The following is a 19771-nucleotide window of genomic DNA, read 5'->3' as shown; positions in this document are numbered from 1 at the left end:
CCTGAAGAAAAAAATACCCCCCTCAAAAAAAAAAAAAAAATGTGGTCTAATATTCAGCAGTCCTGGCTCAAACTAGAAGTCAACAAATTCCCTCTTCCCTGTCACTAAGGCAGAGCTCTCACTCTGTAGCTTGGCATGGCTGTCATCAAAGCTTTTTCAGTGCTTGTGAGACCCTCACAGAGCATGCTAAGCAGCCACTCCAACAAAGCTCTAACCACCAGAAACATCCCCAGCCCCAACCCCCTAAGGCTACTCACTTTCAGTACACAGGTTGCCATGTCACATGCAGCATTAGACCAATAAGGGCACACAGATACCAGCTCACCTTTTCAGCAATACAGACGGCAGCTGGGTACAATAGTGTATGCCTTTATAATCTTGTTACTCAAGGAGGACTGAGGATTCCAAGCTAACCTGGGCAAGATAGCAAGATTCCTCCCATATTAATCTCTAAAAGTGGGGTGAGGGGCATTGGAGAAATGGCTCAATGGTTAAGAGCACTGGCTGCTCTTGCAGAAGACCTGGGTTCAGTTCCCAGTACCCACATGGCAGCAAACAACCATCTGAAACTCCAGTCCAGGGGATCTGATGCCATCTTCTGACCTCAATGGGCACTGCATGACATGGGTATACAGACATGCACACAATACATCCATATGCATAAAATAAAAATAATAAAATATTTTTTAAAACCAATGGTTTAAACAGTCCCTTAGGCCTGAAGTTGGCCCCTATACCTCTATCATGGTAAATCTGAGCCTGACAATAGAAACCAAGAAGGTACTAGACCTACTCCAGTTCCACTGGAGACTACCCATTTCCAGTATCACAAACTATCCCTCCTAAAAATGTAGATAATTTGGGGCACAGTGGGCCCCTCCCACAAAGAAAGGCAACATTTTTATGTAAATTACTGTCTGGTTGGGTCTAACCTATATTTCATTAACTAGAACATCAATTGGTTCTTCCACACATCTAGTAACACCTACTGTGCAACAACTGATACTATTAGACAACGGAAAGGTCATCTACACAAGGGTCAACTTCACACACCTCTGAACTTCTGCACCATCCGTCCCCCTTAAACGTCATGCGCTGAATGTCTACACCTGCTGACTGTCTCAATTACCTATGTGCTTATTCTAATTCCCCTAGCTGACTATAAACCACTTAGGTGCAGGGAGAGCATTTACACCCCAACATTTTGTATCCCCATCATTCTCCGAATAACACTTGTACAATGCCTTTCAGATATGGAATGTGAAGCATAAAATCCTCCAGCATTACCAACCCAACCCTTTCTGACCCTTTCTGATCATGAATGAGAATTCTTTCCCATCAGCAGGCTAAACACCTGCTGTTACAACTAGGAACTTTTTCAATATGTATGCTGAACTGCCTCTTCAGAAAACCCTGTTTCCTGATCTTGACAGACAAGAAAGGGATAGCATGCCTAACAGTATGCTGTGTCTAATATTTGGCATATGACAACATACCCACAAGGTTTCTAAAGTTTACCTCCTCTAAACACTACAAGATTGTTCACTGGTCAAACTGTAGCTTTTAGTGAGCTATCTTCACTGTCCCTTGCATAAAAGACTTCCACACATCCTGTGGTCCACTTGCCCTTTACAGGCACTCAAATCATGCCACACTCATTATTAGGGTCCCTCCTATTCTGTCTCCATAAAGGACACTGATAACTGGTAAAACCCAGGGGTTCTTGTTTTACAACAGGCAAACTCAATTCCAAGATTCACAGATCAAAGTTTCCCTTCTCATCTGCCCAAACAAAAACACTCCTAACCAGATCTGTCTGGAATGCTCCCACCCCAGCTCAGATGTCTGGTAAACTCCTACTCATCCTTCAAGACTCAGATCAGATATTACCTTCTCAGGAAAGCCTGCCATGTCCATCCCCAACTGGCCTGACTTGGCTGCATCACTGCTTCTGCTGCTACCTTAGTCCCTGGGCATTCCTCTGGTACAGTCTTGGTACTCTGTCTTGACACCAAACCTTAGAGGCTAGAGTCTCTGATTATAATCAGAAACAATCCGGGTCAGGAACACACTTGGCCAGGGGTGGGGAGGGGGTGGGGACAGACACAACAGAACACGACAGGACCCTTAATAGAAGTACATATTCCTACATATTTCTGGGCCCTGGTTCCTGTAAGGCCATGGGCCCTACAAACCTACATTTGAATAAACTCTACTTCCAAGTGACTTTCCCAGCAGAGGCAGGCAAATCTCTGTGAGTTCAAGGCCAGCCTCATCTACATAGTAAGTTCCAGGCCCAACTGGGGCTACAGGGAGACCCTGTCTCAAAAAGACCAAAAAAAAAAAAAAAAAAAAGATATAGCCACAAATATTCCCACATTTGTACAAGCAGAGTTTGAACTGCAGAAGCTAAGGGTCTTCAGGAAGCCCTCTGATGCAGCCTTCTGCCAGGAAACTGTTCAGAAACCAGTCTAAAAACCCACTACGATCCTCTAAGACACACTGAGAGTTTTAACACTATGCTACCCACCACTTAGTTTTCTGGTTGAGCAGGGGTTCTAGGACACAGGCCTTTATCTTCTGCCAGTATGTAAGATGAAGGTACCTTGCCAGGCATGGTAGCACATGACTTTAATCCCAGCACCCGGAGGCAGAGGCAGGCAGACTCTGTGAGCTCGAGATGAGCCTGGTCTACATAGTGTGTTCCAGGCCGGCTGGGACTACCTTTTTGGTCAAAAAGACCAAAAGAAAAAAAAGATAAAGGTATCTTGGTACAGTAAGACATGGCCTTCCAACGCTAAGCCAGTACACAATAGTAGGCATTGAATGACAGATGCATGTGCTCACTGAGCCAGCTCACTCACATCTTCCACCTCTGCAAGGATGTTAAGTCTTCTAGTTCCTGCGCCACTGCGGTCATGCATCCTTTAAGAATGGGTGCACAGGGCTGGAGAGATGGCACAGTGGTTAAAAGCACACAAAGCAGCTGGGCATGGTGGTGCACGCCTTTAATCCCAGCACTGGGAGGCAGAGGCAGGCAGATCTCTGTGAGTTCAAGGCCAGCCTGGTCTACATAGTGAGTTCCAGGACAGCTGGGGCTACAGCGAGACCCTGTCTCAAAAAGACCAAAAAATAAAAATAAAAAGCCTGAAAAAAAAAAGCACACAAAGCTCTTGCAGAGGGCCCAAGTTTGATTCCTAGCACTCACACTGGATGGCTCTAACTCTAGCTCCAGGAGATCCAACACCTGTGGCCTCCACAGACATATGCACTCATCTGCACATACCCACACACATACACATAATTAGAGAAAAAATAAATCTAAAAAAATGTTAAGAATGAGCACGTAAAAATAATAAAGGGCTTGTGATAGAGCTGAGTGATATAATGTTTGGCCACCATGTGCCAGGCCCTAGGTTTGATCCAAAAGTGAACTATGTGTTTATTAAGTGACTACCTCTGACAGCCAAGGTATTAATATTTTGCAGACATTCTTTTGTGAAATCCTCTTCAAGAAAATGCTATTATCTGCATTTCAAAGATGGGGTTCTCAGTCAGTGGAGGTGCCCTGGAGGAGTCTGAATATGAGCTCAGGTACTCCTGGGCCTCCAGCTCTGTGCCTTCTACTATATCCCTCCTGCTGACATAACATGGCATGTTTTACCCATTTGCTTTTACAATACTGCTCAGCATCCTCTCCAGGACTTACTGTGCTCACAGGTTAAAGGGAGAGGGGCAAAATGCTTAAAATGGGGGTGGCAGTCTTATCAACTATATCAAAGGAACCCTCTGAAGATGAAGGAGGGTGGTAATGGAATGCTGGGAATTTTTCCCAAGAAGCCTACTTTTAGCACTCCAGGCAACCGCAGGGAGATCGGCTCACCTCACACTCTGACACCACCTAGCCTGGTGAGCCACTGGTGGCTCCCCTCCAGGACTTGGGGTCGGAGCTCATCAGTGGTTTTGTTTCTCCTGGGGACAGGCTGCAGAGGGTGTGTGTGTGCCTGTCCCCAGCACTCTTAGAGCCCTGAGCTGCACTACTGGGTATAGTTACACATTCCAATATAGACATGCCTCTCGGACCAAAGAGGGGGTGGGGGTGTTCAGCTCTCAGAAGCTCTGGAACAAATAGTTGGCAGTAGCTCTGTGCTCAGTGGATAGCAGCTGGTCCCTTGCTACTGTTTTCTCATTCCACACTGGGTTACTGGCTGAAATTTAGAGCCCCCATTTCAAACAGTGGCTCACAAAGCAATCAGGTCTCTGCCACAGGGGTCTGTTTGCCTTGCAAATCAGTCAGCAGGGCCAAAATAGGTCCAATTCCACACCCCATTCCCCTGAGGTGTCCAGAACACCTCTCAGCCACATGGCCTGAAAGGAAGAAAGCTGTGACTTAGGAAGGGGCAGCTCAGAACCTCTGTCCACCCCTCCCCCAGTCCTTTAGAAGCAGAGAACCTGGAAGAAATCTCTGCCAAATCAAAATGGAGAAGAAAAGGGGTTTTAGCAGGAACCCCACTCTGCCTCTTCCCCTCCCAAACTCACCCTTCAACAGTTTCCTCCATAAAGCTACACAAACGGTTTTACGGCAGCTAAATGGAAAGTTAGAAATGGATAGTCCTGGAGTCACCTCAGGGATGTAGGGGGTTAAGAATATAGTGGCTCTAGACATCAGAAGCAAGCAGCAAGCAAGGAGGGAAGGCTGGAAATTCCTGTGTGGGAACTGGCCTGTCAGGACTGAGACATTTTCTAAACTATGCCCTCCACCCAAAGCAGTAGTACAATAAATAAACAGCTTCCATCCACCCTTCTTCCCTTCCCCAGCCCAATCCACGATCCATGAAGAACCAGTCAATTACCTGTCTAAGCCCCCAAAGGAAAGGCATCCTGCAAGAGCATCATCCACACTAACGTTAACAACAAAGGGCTCTCAAACTTAAGGTCTTGGAATGGGCATGGCCCGAGGTGGGTTGGCTGCTCAGCTCTGCGCTCAGTCCACTGGCCTTCCTGAGCAAAGAAGAGAAAGTAAACAGAGTCCTGAGACCCAGCAGGCCTCCAGCTCTCCTCACTACAACCCGGCCTGGCTCTGACCCACCCCCACCTTCTCGTGACATATCTCAGAGGCAGCACAGCCCAAGCTGTCTGCCAAGGGGGAAATGACATCAGTTCAGGCACAGCAGAAAAAACTTCAGACAGCTGCTGAGGAATACTGAGGAGGATGTGCTGTAAACCCATGATGCCAGGCCCCACCTAGAGCTGGGGCCTACAGGGTCTGGGAGGGGCTGCTCCTGTTAGCTCCCCTCCTCCAACAGGCTCCCTGAACTGCACATAAATCAAGTCTGGGAAGCTTAAAAAAGCTATGCTGCTTTGAGCAAGGACTAGTTCCCAAGGTACTGTTTCTTCTCCTTGGGAAGGAAAAAAATAAGGTCTAGCAACTGTCAGTTTCACAGAAACTTTTCCACCCCCAACCCTGCCAGAGTCAGCGCACTATAAACAATAGCTGTCCTGGCCCTCTCTAGGAAAAGAGGTGAATGCAGATGGGACCTGAAGGGGCATCTCTGCCAGCTACAGTGGGCCACTATACGTTGGCCGCTGCTTTGGGCCCTCTGCTCAACAGGAGAGTTTCAATTTCATAAACAAACTGAGTACGTTATGAATGCCAACATCTTTCCTCACTTGTCTTATAAAGGGTACAACAAGTCCCACCACAGCCTCCAAACTGCCAGTGAAGCAGATCAGCTATATTTAAACCGACTCTTGCTTCAGAATAGTTCACTCCCTTGGATTTGTCGTACTTCCTTTGGCTAAGTTCAACTCATAGAGAAAAGCATTCTCTTAACAGTAAGCTTTGCCCACAACACAAAGACTGGGGTCGGTGTCCTGATCTGACTTTTCCTAGTCAGTGACATCAGCCAACTCTTCTCTGACCATTGTCTCTTGAACAGCAGGTCTTGGGAACTCTCCCCGGAACTGAATCTTAGACCAAAAATGCCAGCAGCAGAGGGTAAAAGGTTCATGTTTGGGTGTGGATTTTTCAGAAATGACTATTTATTTATTGGATGTGTGAATATGATTAGAGATTGAACTCAGGGCCTCTCCCACTGAGTTCTACCCCGTTTTTAGAAATGACTCCAAGAGAACAATTTTCAAAGGAAACTTGTAAGTTCAACGTTACTTTCTAGTAACTTCTTAGACTGCAAAATAATTATATTTTCCATGACTCAGAGTTACTATAGCTCATCTCTCTTTTCTATAATAACTTTCCTTTGGTGATACTGAAGGCCTCTGTAGTGACAGTGGCACTGTGCTGGGCATGACTCATGTAAGCCAAAAAGGATTCCTGAAAATTATTACCTTCAACCCTACCTAGAGCAATAAATTAGCAGTGTACAGCATCTGGAGCACAGTGAGGTGCCAAAAGTGCTGTTTGATCATTAGAATCCAACCAGACACACAATGTGCTTGTTGTAGGCCACCACTGATGGTCAAGGTCACATCGACTTTTCTGACAAGAAAATGAATGTGCCAAGTGGGCTGAGCCACTTCTTTGAGGCTTGTGTAAGAACAAACTCATCCTCTTCACTATGAAGAAAAGAGCTGATCTGATATACAGGAGGCTGGGGGGCAGGGGTCGTCTGTGATTGTTTGGGGCCTGGGGAATCAGTCTTTGGCAAATAATATATTCTCAAGACATGTTCAGTCTATCTTATGCCCTCAAATGGGCCAAACTGTCAGACACGTGCAGCACAATTAACTTTGGCAAGCAAACTGGGGGAAAGTGTCTTCAGTCTCTCTTGCAAAATTCTACTCTGCACCAACCTAACAAGACAGGCAAGCACCTGCAGTTCTCTGGAAAGAGTACCATGATGTAAGTGCTCCCATTTATTCATTCCACACCCACTGACCACCTACAGTGTGCCAGGCATTGGAGATACCATCGGGACCGAAACACTCCCTGTGCCTTGTTTTGATGGACTATATAATTATTCCACATTCTTTTTGCTTTGAGGGAATGAGAAGTTTGAGACAGCTTCTCCTGGAGTCCATGCTGGCCTTGAACTCACTAAGTTGCCAAGGACATCCTGATCCTCCTGCCTCTACCTCTCAAGTGCTGGGATTTCAGCCTTGAGCCACTATACCTGGCCACATTTCTTTTCTTGAGACAGGGTTCCATGTACCTCAGCCTGGCCTCAAACTCACTATGTAGCTGAGGATGACCTTGAACTTCTGATCCTCCTGCCTCCACCTCCTGAATGCTAGCATTACAGGAATGTGTCACATACCTGGTTTATGCAGTGCTGGGGACTGAACCCAGGGCTTCATGCAAGCTAGGCAAGCACTTGACCAATTGAGCTACATCCCCGGCCCCACATGTTCCAACAATATTCATCAGTGGTAACTTTGGAAAGGAAACTGCAACAATGCAGCACCACAGACTGATTTCCCCCTAATAAATCCTCTCTTGGATGCTACTCAAGACAGTGTTTCTCATCAGCAATTGTCTTGGTTTATCTTCATACAAGATTAAGAATTTCTGAGCACAAGGCAGCATTTTACCCAGAAACATGGCAGCTAGTACATCAAATGCTCTGGAAAGCGCTGCCAGTTTTTCTGCACTAACCTACTTCTCACCCCAACTGCTTGATGACTAATCTTCACTGAGCACTGAGATCCGGGGGTGAGGACTGAAAGTTGAGTTAGCTAATTCAGGCATTCTTAGGAAGGTAAGCTCACTTTATGCCATGTCCTAAGAAATATCACCACAACCTGGTGACAAATACCACCACAACCTAGTCAGCTTTGGGATTTAAGAAGGGGGAGGAAGACTCTTTTATCTTAATCCAGGCCTATACATGATGAGCCAAAAATAAAGAGAATCCTTCTTCAAATAATTTTAGTCAACTGCCTGTGAGTGCAGAATTAAATGCTGAATTTAACAACTTAAAAAAAAAAAAAAACATGAAGTCACACTAGACTAGAATTAGGCAGGATTGCATTGGCAAAATATAGGTTAAAACCACTGCTTACAGCTCCAGGCATCCTTCTACTTCATCCTTCCCCAGAGAACCTTCAAAGATAGTATACAGAAAATGTTGTCCTTTGGGTTCTGATAGACACACTGCAGGGCTGGAGGGATGGTTCAGCAGTTAAGAACACGTGCTGCTCTTGCAGAGGACCTGGGTCCAGTTCTTACATGGTGGCTTACAACTGTCTATAACTCCAGTTCCAGAGGCTCTGAAGTCCTCTTGTGGCCTCCACAGGCACCAGGCACACATGTGGTACACATACATGCAGGCAAAACATTTAGACACATAATAGAAAAATAAATAAAATCTTCTTTTAAAAAGACATATTGCAACAACATACATGTTCATGGATTTCACTCTTGTACTATGGTCCATTTAATTCTTCTGACAGCATTTTTCTAGGCAGTCTATATATCTATAACTTTAAATTCCTGAAGTGGGAGCAGAGAGCTGGATATTTGTTCATTCCTGACTATGAGCCAGCTCTGGAACTCCATCTAACCAACATCTGAACACTACAACCCCATATAGTATTACCCCCATCATTCAGTTGTAGAAAACTGAGGCATATAGAATTCAGCCATCAGTGGGAGAACAAGGACTCAAATGAAGTGTATGGCTTCAAAGACCTTTTCCTTTATGACACAAGAGTCAGATACTAAAAGACCAGAATTACTGATAAGAAAAAAAAAAAAACAGAAAAAATTAGATGTGAGGATTAGGTGAACTAAGCCAATAGCCCTGTTGGTGTTCCAGAACCCTGTTATAAGACTGCCACTTATACTAAAGCTGACAGTGGTGCCGTGGAGTATGGAGTAAAGGCCTTGGCACTCAATTTGATGAAATGAGTCTTACAAAGTAAATAAGTGGGTAAGTCTTAGCTTCTTATTTGTCCTCAACATATAACAGACACCATACAGGAACCAATCTGGAGACATTCCTGGGCCTTAGCTCTGAGGTACTTTGTGGAACTGTCCCCATTCCCAGGTCATGTGGCCCACCTAAGCTGGAGAAGAGAGCTGAAGGCTGGGAGTATCTATTTTGCAGTAAAGGAGTATAAAGAAAGAACAGTGTTGTCAGAACAGGATCAAATCTGCCATGTTTCTAGGGCAGGAGATAATCTCCAGGCCTAAGGCCATCTTATTTCCAGGAGTTATGCAGCACAGAACATTTAAGATAAGATTTATCTTTCTTGGGTTTGGGCACAGACTGATTTAAGTGCCTTAGAGTTCTAGCTTGAAGAAGGGGGAAAATTAAAAGTACCACAATAAAACTTAAGGGAAGAAACGGAGACATCTTCATGTGGCAAGCATGAGGCTAGGTAGCAACAAAATAATCCTGAAGTAATTATCCTGGGGAATGCCATGGGCCAGATTCTAACCTTAGACAAAGATTTAGACTTCTGCCACCCAGAAATACATAGGATTGCTCAGCTGCCAGAAATCAAGAATTCTAGCTTATCTATGTCCTGGGGCTGGACAAAAGCAGACATGTAGCAGACCTGCTAAGGCAAGAAACACACACCTCTCTTGGTTTCTGAGCAGGAGGATTTGTAATAGACACATGGCTTATTCCTTCTATAAAACATCCTTAAAAACCCATAGTTCCTTTCCTGTCATTGAGTTTTTCAGGGAAGATTACTGGGTAAACAGTCCTTAACTGCAATATGTAATCACTTGTTCCACATCAAATAATATTCAGAAAAGGAAGATTCCAACAGATGTTGAGGGCTTCTATTTCACAGATGGAAAAACTTGAGCTTCAGTGAAATTAGGTCACACATTCCAGGATGCACACCTCTCAGGCAATGGAGCCAGCATTTCAAAAGGCCTGTGTGGCTCCAAAATGGCTTGAACATAAACAGAGATAGTATTTTGATATTAATTATAATTGGAGATGTTCCAGCCACTGGACAAGTTAGTCTAGCCCTGGAGGACTAATTTTCTTTTGCATATGTGCTGCCAAAGCAAACACAGGGCTTATTTAGTTACCCAGTTTGGGACAAAAGACAAACACATACAGAAACAAACATGGTCACTGCATAATAAGTGTAGGGGTTGGGTAGAGATGGTTACATAAGAGTGCAATCAAACAGGATGCTACTGAGGGGCAGAATGGCACAGGCTGCTTTACCAAGAACAGTTAAGTGGGGCTTGGGTGGGATAGATGAGCATGCTGAGTAGGGCCAAGTGTGGATGAATACATGGAGCACATGAAAAGACAGAAAAAGGCAAGAATCAAAGGCAGCATGGCACTGCACATTTGTAATCTCAGCACTTGGGAAGCAGAGGTGGAAGGACTGTCACAAGTTCGAGGTTAGTCTGGTACATATAGCAAGTTCGAGGCCAGCCAGGGTTACATACCAAGACCCTGTTTCAAACAAACTCAAAACCAAAACAAAGAAAAAAGGCAGCAAAGATCAGCTGATGGAAGCCCTATACATGTATATATGTACGAGTACCTTTTTTTTTTTTTTTTTTGAGACAGGGTCTTCTTGTATCCCCAGCTGGCCTGGAACTCACTATGCACACCAGGCTGGCCTTGAACTCACAGACATCTGCCTGCCTCTGCCTCCCTAGGGCTAAGATTAAAGGCCTGCACCACCAGGACCAGCTTACTGAGTACCTTCAAGCAGCTCCATGAATGTCAAGTTCAGGAATTTCTATTTCACTCAGTATTTAAAACCCTCCATTTTGCTGCTTTGACTAGATTTACCACTACAATACAGTCTTGGAGTTGGCTTTGTTCTATTGACTCCAAGAGTTGGAGGCAGTGGGAAGACACTCATGTCAGTGGTGGAGCCTCTGCTTGATTTGGGTTCTTTGAGACAGGGGCTCACTTTGTAGTCCAGGCTGACCTTCAATGCATCTAGTCTGAGCCACCCTAGGGTTGGGATTCCTAGTGCTGGGGTTCCAGGCATGGACCACCAACCTGGCTCTAATCTCGATGGGTTGTTTTTTTTTTTAAACATATTTTTATTTATTATTTTTATTTTATGTGTATGAGTATATTGCCTATATTTCATGTATGTGAGTGCACCTGTGTCATACAATGCCTCAGAGGTCAGAAGAGGGCATCAAAGTGGGTGCTGGGAATCAAACCCAGGTCCTCTGCAAGAGCAGTCAGTGCTCTTAATTGCTGAGCCATATAAAGCCTTATAAAGGCTTCCTGACATTTCTGCCTCTTGCATCTCTACACTGGACCTTCTGTAGTTGAAGATCAATCACACCATAAATACTATCTTCATGGAAGAGCATTCGGTGCCATCTCCACAGTTCCGGGATTGATGAAACTCACTCCTGACACTTGGTGTCACTGATGGTTAACAGACTCTCACAAGATCAGCAATGTGAGATTCATGAAGGATAAGAGGGTTTGTTTTTTTTTAAGCTGGGTATAATGGCACATGCTTTTAATCCCAGCACTCTGTGAGATGGAGGCCAGCCTGGTCTATATAGCAAGTTCCAGGCCAGTGAGGATTATATAGTCTGTCACAAAAAAAAAAGAAAAGAAAAAAAAAAGAAAAAGTGTTTGTTTTTATACCAAAATGATGGGCTTGTTTGTGCTATTTATAAACAGTTCAAATCTAATCAAATTGGTTAAGTAGCCCAGAATTACATGGAAATTAGCAAGCTATTTGTAGACACTTTCATGTCTCCTAAACTGGATTGAAACAACAGGGCCAAGGATGTCAATGTTAGAGTGTTTGCCTAGTATATGAGGCCCCAGGTTCCATCTTCAGCACTATAGACAAAAAAAACACAAAAAGATTGTAATACATTAGTAACAAAAGGAGGATGAAGTCACATAACCATAGAATGCAACATGGAACCCCACCAGGAAAATTGGGCTTTGTGGTCTCCACCAAATCTGACTCCTTTCACTTTTATGTAATCTTTGGGTTAGACAAAAAGGTTGAGGGGGACTGCAACTACAATGGTGGCCATCCACGGAAAGGGCTTTAAGTGTCTCAACTGAGTCTGAAGCAGCTAGATACTCCAGTTATAGGCTGACCAGAGCTGTCATTCTCATTGTCCAGAGAGGATCATCCTAGTTGTGTTCCACTTACTTCTTGTGCTTATCAACTCAGCATTTCACAGCTGCCAAGTCTACCTCCTCTTCTAAAGAATAAGTAACCTGGGGGCAAAATGTGGTTCTTTTTGGTTTTTGAGAAACAGTCTCATGTAGCCTAGGCTCGGTGAGAATCTCTGTCTCAAAAATTAGAGAGTAACTGAGGAGGACACCAAAGATCAATCTTTGGCCACCACATGCACGTGCACACGTGTGCATAAGCATGCCAACATATCCGCACAGATATACAACACACAGAAAGGAAGGGAACAAATGTAGCTGAAACTCTAAACATTGTACTGGTGACATTTTCCTGGCTACAAGATCAGGAAAGCAGTTGAATTATTACTCAGGACTCCAGAAGCTTGATGAAGGGATTGGGATCTCTGGGCATACCTATTTTGTTTGTTTGTTTGTTTGTTTTGATCTTTTTGAGACAGGGTCTCCCTGTAGCCTCAGCTGGCCTGGAACTCTCTATGTAGACCAGATTGGCCTTGACTCACAAGAGGCCAGCCTCTGCCTAGGATTAAAGCTGTGGGCTGCCACAGCTTGTTTGTTTTTTGAGATACAGTCTCAAGTAGCCCAGGCTGACCTTTAATTTGCTACTTAGCAAAGAATGACCTTGAATTCCTGCTCCTCCAGCCCATACCTCCTGTACTTCTGGCACTTCCTGCATGCTGGGACAGCAGGCAGGAGCCACCCTGTGGCCTCAGTGTGTCTTCCTATCTTTAATTTCTCAGCTGAGAAATTAAAAATACTTAACCCATGTCAAAGGCAAAATTGCATTTCTCAAGGGAGAACTGAGACATGAGCTAACTGCCTAGCAATAGCTTTTTGATTATGAGAAACTGGTGAAACTATTCTGGTTCTATCTCCTAGTCAGCAGATAACTCTATCAGGAATACCTAAAGGCTAGCTTTTTTTGCATAAAGGATGGTGAGATTAAATAGGGTCAAGCTAGAAGCACAGCTTAGGGCACCCTGCCTTCCCACATTTCCTGGATCTTATGCAAAAGAAATATTATGCCCTCCTTCCTTTGACTAGGTAGTAACCAGATCTACTCCAGATCTAAGACCTCATGGTCAGAAAAAAACAAGAAAACAGTAAGTCAATTTATCCCTCCCACAGGTTGCAAGGGGAAGGGGACCATCTACAACATACATGCCTACCCATAACCCAGATGATGACTAAAGGTAGAGAAACTGGAGAAGATATCACAACAGAGGCAAGGGATGCTGAGCCTTTGGTCATAAGATCCTCACCCACAGCCACAACTGAACCCAAGAGCTCCAGCACCACCCCTGCCCCCTGCACCCCCAGTGAGGCAAGCAAACTTGACAGCAGTAAGAAAACCTACTTCAAAAATATCTCCATCTGGTGTCCAAATTATGAAAAGAGTACTAGACTACAGAGGAGTGGTCAGACAGGCTTTCCTCCAAGCTTAGGGGAAAAGTGCCAAAAGTATCTTTGAAAAAGTATCCTCATCCCTGCAAGAAGGAAAGTGCCTGAGCAACTGTTTTCTCCTGAAATAAGTTAGCAGATGTGAACTTCAAACATATGCCCCTTTGTTGACAGGCTCCGAGAAACAAAACTTTCCCAAGGTCTTTCACTGTGCTCAAAATTGCAGAAGAGCCTAACCAAGAACTCAGGTTTTTGCTTTAAAGAAGCTTAGCAAACCAAGAAAATAGTCAACTCAATGAAGTCAGAACTTAAGGTTTATAAAGTACTTTCATAGCCATTTCAGCTGTTCCAACAGCTGCTAACAGGGAATTTCTACCAGAGAACACCAAAGATCTGAAAATGTACAGTGACCTCAGACCAGACTCACAATATCTGATGGAAGAGACAGAGGTCTTCATGTGAGACTCCAGTGAGGGATGCTCAGGTGATTCACCTTTGAACTAGATGCTATTAGGCCTCTGGTACTGACCATGGTATCACACAGACTAGGAACTCCAGGCCAGGTAACCTCTCTGAGCTTCTACCTGAACTTCTCCCATTTCTGTGATAAGCAGCCAATGTGGCCAAAGAAGCCTATCACCTCTTTTGGAGAGTCACATGCATGGGTTGTTATGCCTTCACAGAGTCCCAGAGTTAAGAAGTTTGTCTGAGGTTGCATCAAGATGAAGCTGAACATCTCCTTCCCAGCCACTAGCTATCAGAAACTCATCAAGGTGGATGATGAGCATACACTTCATACTTTTTATGAGAAGCATATGGCCACATATATAGCTGCTGATGTTCTAGGTGAAGAGTGAAAGGGTTGTGTCATCCAAATCAGTGGTGAGAACAATAAACAAAGCTTTCCCGGGAAGCAGGAAGTCTTGATTTAGCCAAGTGCACCTGTGTGTGATTGAGTAAGGGGTATTCCTATTATGGACCATGGAGAATTGAAAGCAGAAAGCATGAATCTGTTCAGAGATGTATTGTGGATGCCAAGCTGAGTGTTCTCAACTTAACTATTGTGGGAAAATAAAAAAGGAGGAAAGGATATTCCTGAACTGACACAATACATGCCCTGTCACCTGTGGTCCAAAAGGGCCAACAGAATCTGCAAGCTATTCAGTCTCTCTAAAGATGATGATGGCCGGGTGTGGTAGCACACATCTTTAATCCCAGCAGAGGCAGGGGCAGGTAGATCTCTGTGAAATCGAGGCCAGCCTGGTCTACACAGCAAGTGCCACGCCAGCTAGAGCTACAGAGAGACCCTGTCTCAAAAAGACCCCCCCCCAAAAAAAAAGAAACAAAAGATGATATCAGCCAATATGTTGTTAGAAAGCCTTTAAACAAAGAAGCAGCCCAGGACCAAAGCACCTAGGATTCAACATCTTATTCCCATGTCCTATAATGCCAAGACTGGCATACAGCTCTGAAGGAAGAAAGAACTAAGAAAAATAAGGAAGCAGCTACAGAACACACTAAATTTGCAGCCCACATAATGAAGAAAGACAGAGATGTCAGAAACTGATTGCCAAAAGGTACAGGTTGTCCTCTCTGAGAGCATCTACTTCTGAGTCCAGTCAGAAATAAGAATTGTGTGGGGCTAGAGAGATGGCTCAGGTGTTAAGAACACTGACTGCTCTTGCAGAGGACCTGGGTTCGATTCCCAGCACCCACATGGTGGCTAACAACCATCTATAACGCCAGCTCCTGGGGAAACTGACGCCTTCTTCTGACCTCCGCCAGCATTGCATGACAAGGGTGCACTTATACACATGCAGACAATACGCTCATACACATAAAATAATAAAATATTTTAAATTAAAAAGAATTGTGGGCCAGTGAGATGGCTCAGCAGATAATCCCAGGTGGAAAGAACCAGCTCCCAAAACTGTCCTCTGTCATCCACACGCATGCTATGGCACGTGCATGCATGCGCACACACTCACATACATCACACACACACGAGATCATCATCATCATAATAATAATAATGTTTAAATATATGTGTGGGTGGTGTGTGTGTGTGTGTGTGTGTGTATTTAAGCCAGACAGGTGGTATGTACCTGTAACCCTAGCCAGCACTTGGAAGGTAGAGGCAGAAGGATCTGAAGAGTTCAAGGATCTGAAGAGTTCAAGGCCAGCCACGGCAACATGAGATCTTGTCTCAAAAACCAAAACCAACCCTACAAAAATGAATAGGAACAAGGATGCAGCTCAGATGGTAGAATGCTTGCCTAGCACATACAGGCTTCCAGGTTCAATCCTTAGCACCACATACCCAGCATGGTGGGGCATACCTGTAATCCCAGCATATAGGAGATACAGGCAAGAGGATCAGAAGTTTCAATCTGTACTTTTTTTTTTGGTCTTTTTGAGAAGGGTCTCCCTGTAGCCCCAGCTGTCCTGGAACCCACTATGTAGACCAGGCTGGCCTTGAACTCACAGAGATCCACCTGCTTCTGCCTCCCAAGTGCTAGGATTAAAGGCATGAACCACCACACCCGGCCCTCAATCTATACATTTAAAAGCATGAACACACCCTATCTCCACCATTCCTTACTGAGAATCATTACCTCTCTGGTATCTTTCAGCTTCCAAATTCTATTTCAATTTGTCCTTCAGCAGTGTGGCCCATGTACTATGAAATGCCCAATACTCTACCTTAAGAGCAAACAAGGGACCAAGAGACACAGCTAGCACCCCTCAAGAACTAAAAGAGAAGATGCTGATGGGGTCTCTTCCACTTTTCCATGTCTCTCTGAACACTTGTGTAATCTCAGAGAAGACTAGGAGTCTTCCAAATTCCTCCCTACACTAGCAATGGAGTGCCAAAGTCCAAAGCTAATCCTTCACATTATACACTAAACAAAGGTTGAAGTGGATGTCTAGGTCAAATGAAACTAAAGAGAAATGTGTTTTAGAGAAGAGGGTACAATGGCTATGATGAGGCACAAAATCCTTTCATGTGTACAAATATTTTGCCTGCATGTGTGCATGAGTACCATATGTATGCCTGGTATCTGTGGAAGCCAGAAAAGGACATAGGATGCTATGCTAGGAACCAGACCCAGGTTCTCTGAGAGAGTACCAAGTGTTCTTAGTTGTTGAGCCATCTCTCCAGCCCCAAGATTTATTTTTAATGTGTATATGTGTGGGTATGTGTACCTGTGAAGGCAAGTGCTTATGGAGTCCAGAAGAGGGTGACAGATGCCCAGTCTACAGCTAAAGTTACAGGCAATTATGAGCCACCCAACGTGGGTGCTGGGATCCAGACTTGAGTCTTCTGCAAGAATAGTCCACACTCTTAAACTGCTGAGTCATCTCTTCAGATCCCTACAATCCCTCTTTTAGAGATTTTTAAACCTAATTAGTTATGGTTGAAATGATAAAGAGTCTACAATGTCTTGGGGCTGGAGATGGCTTAGTGGTTAAAGTGCTTGCACTACAAGTGTGAGGGTCAGAATTTAAGTCCCTTGAACCTACATAAATGCCAGGTAGACACAGCAGCCCTCCCGGCTTTGGGAGGCGTAGACAGAGGATACCCTGAGCAAGCTGGCCAGTGAGAATAGCTATTTCAGCAAGCTCTGGGTTTGACTGAGGGACCCAGCCTCACTGAATAAGGTGGAAGAGCAAATTGAGGACAATTCCCAACATCAACCTCAGGCCTCCACATGCACACAGACACCCCAACAAGCATACATATGCCCACACACAAACATGCATACACATACTACATACAAACATGAAAATAGAGAAAGAAAAAATAAGGAGTCTGCAATGTCTGCTTCAAAATAACTTCACTATGATGAATGGAAGTAAATATGAATGAAGTGACACTGGCCAGGTAAGTTGGAACTGAACAATCCTACCATCCTTTCTCTTTCCTTTCGCATATGCTTTTATTTTTTTTAAAGTTTTATTATTTTTATTTTATGTGTGTGTTATGCCTCCATGTAGGTAAGTGCACCCATGTCGTGCAATGCCCGCAGAGGACAGAGAGGCTGTCGGATCCCCTGGAACTGGAGTTACGGACAGTTGTTAGCTGCCATGTGGGTGCTGGGATTCGAATCTGGGTCTTCTGCAAGAATAGTCAGTGTTCTTAACCACTGAGCCATCTCTCCAGCACCTGCCTATGCTTTTAATCCCAGCACTTGGGAGGCAAAGTCAGGTGGTGAGGTCAAGGCCAGCCTGGTCTACGTAGTGAGTTCCAGTCTAGTTGTGCTGGAAAGAACACCATCAAGCAAGTGGAGAAGCCAGCACTTGAGAGGCAGGGGCAAGTGGATCTCTGTGAGCTCAAGGCTGGCCTGGTCTACATAGCAAGTTGGAGGCTAGCCAGGGCTATATAGTGAGACCAGGTCTCAAAATAAAAAAGGAAAAAATGAAGAAAAAAAGGGGAAAACCATGCACTGGTATTTCCAATTTGGGAGAGACTAGTATAGTTATGCCTCTTCCCACAGAAGAGCTTGGTTTCTTCTTTAAGATGAGCAAAGGACTGGACTTTTTTTCCTCCAAAGGACTTACACAAACAACCAACTAAGAGCATGAGAAGGGTCAGGATAGAGTGCATGCCTAACATGTATAAGGCCTGGGTCTGATTCCCAGCACTGGGGGGACAAATGTAAAAAGGATTCCCTTCAGCACCACAAGCAACCAACTAAAAATCAACAACAAACTCAACATCACTAGTCATAGGAAAATGCAAACTCAAACCACAATAAGAAACTATTTCATGGCTACTACCATGGTAAAATGAAACAAAACAAAATAACCCACACATTAGTAAGTCTTGGATGTAATAGAGACCCTAGAGTCCCATCCACAGCTGCTGGGGGATGAAGTAAAGCAGCTGCTTCCAAAAACACTCTGTCCATCTCTCAAAATGTGAAACATAGCTGCCATAATACCATAGGATCCAGGAGTTCTGCTAAGAGGTGAGTACCAAGAGCTTTGAATAATTCTATAAAAACATGTACACCAATGTTCATAGCAGTGTTGTTTACCACAGCTCAAATGACCAAATGGTGCATATCTGAGGCAGAAATGAGAATAGATAGGATATTTCTTTTTTTTTTCTGGTCTTTTTGAAACAGGGTCTCCCTGTAACCCCAGCTATCCTGGAACTCACTATGTAGACCAGGCTGGCCTTGAACTCACAGAGATTTGCCTGCCTCTGCCTCCCAAGTGCTGGGATTAAAGGTTTGCACCACCACGCCTGACTAGATAGGATATTTCATTATATACATGTATGAAATTCTCCAAGAATTAAAAAAGTAATCTGAAAAATGAAAATAAGGGGCTAGAAAGAAAAATAAAAATACGGGGCTAGCGAGATTACTCAGCAGGTGGAGCACTGGCTGCTCTCCAGAGGTTGCATGTTAAGTTCCCAGACCAGCATGGTGGCTAACAATCATCTGTAATTCCAGTTACAAGGGGATCTGACGCCCTCTTCTGGCCTCCAGGGGCACTGCATGACACAGATGCACTTACCTTTTTTTTTTTTTTTTGTCTTTTTGAAACAGGGTCTCCCTGTAGCACCAGCTGGCCTGGAACTCACTATGTAGACCAGGCTGGCCTTAAACTCACAGACCTCCTTCTGCCTCTGGCTCCCAAGTGCTGGGACTACAGACGTACGCCACCACGCCCAGCTTACCTTTTTTTTTTATTATTATTTTTTAGGTAAGTGTACCCATGTCGTGCAATGCCCAAGGAGGACAGAGGAGGCTGTTGGATCCCCTGGAACTGGAGTTACGGACAACTGTTAGCTGCCACGTGGGTGTTGGGATTCGAACCCAGGTCTTCTGCAAGAACAACCAGTGTTCTTAACCACTAAGCCATCTCTCCAGCCCCCAGATGCACTTCGTTAAATGCAGGTAAAACACATATGCATAAAAATAAATTAAGGGGCTGGAGAGATGGCTCAGCAGTTAAGAACACTGTCCTTGCAGAAGACCCAGGTTTGAATCCCAGCACCCACATGGCACCTAACAACTATCCATAACTCCAGTTCCAGGGGAGTCTCTTCTGTCCTCTGTGGGTATTGCAGGACACGGGTGCACTTACCTTACATGCAGGCAATACATGCATACATATAAAATAAAAATAATAAATATTAAAAATAAGTAAAATGTAGCATATCAAAACAATAGAATATTAATTGGCCATCAAAAGGAATGAAGGACTGACACATCCTACATCATGGATGAGCCTTAACAATACTATTATAAGAAACAGAAAAT

At 44.4% G+C, this 19771-nt stretch overlaps 1 protein-coding gene and 1 pseudogene across 3 annotated transcripts in view; one reads left to right on the top strand and one right to left on the bottom strand.

Moving 5' to 3' along the window:
- The window catches only part of Wbp1l (WW domain binding protein 1 like), a 69335-nt gene that overhangs the window by 34421 nt on the left and 15143 nt on the right, over nucleotides 1-19771 (bottom strand). Inside the window, exon 1 of one of the 3 annotated variants that reach the window (XM_008845665.3) lies at nucleotides 4854-5066. The exons of the other annotated variants lie outside the window; for them this stretch is intronic. Coding sequence (XP_008843887.1) covers nucleotides 4854-4880 — 27 coding nt within the window. The 5' untranslated portion in view covers nucleotides 4881-5066. Of the gene's footprint in view, nucleotides 1-4853; nucleotides 5067-19771 lie in introns of those variants that run through there. 3 annotated transcript variants of the gene reach the window in all.
- LOC108491429 lies at nucleotides 14216-15122 on the top strand (annotated as a pseudogene).

Source organism: Nannospalax galili, unplaced genomic scaffold (assembly GCF_000622305.1).
Source record: "Nannospalax galili isolate Female #2095 unplaced genomic scaffold, S.galili_v1.0 scaffold161, whole genome shotgun sequence".
In the NCBI taxonomy this organism is placed as follows: Eukaryota; Metazoa; Chordata; class Mammalia; order Rodentia; family Spalacidae; genus Nannospalax; species Nannospalax galili.
The sequence above is the reverse complement of the archived record's forward strand: the minus strand, read 5'-3'. Positions and strand labels throughout refer to the sequence as shown.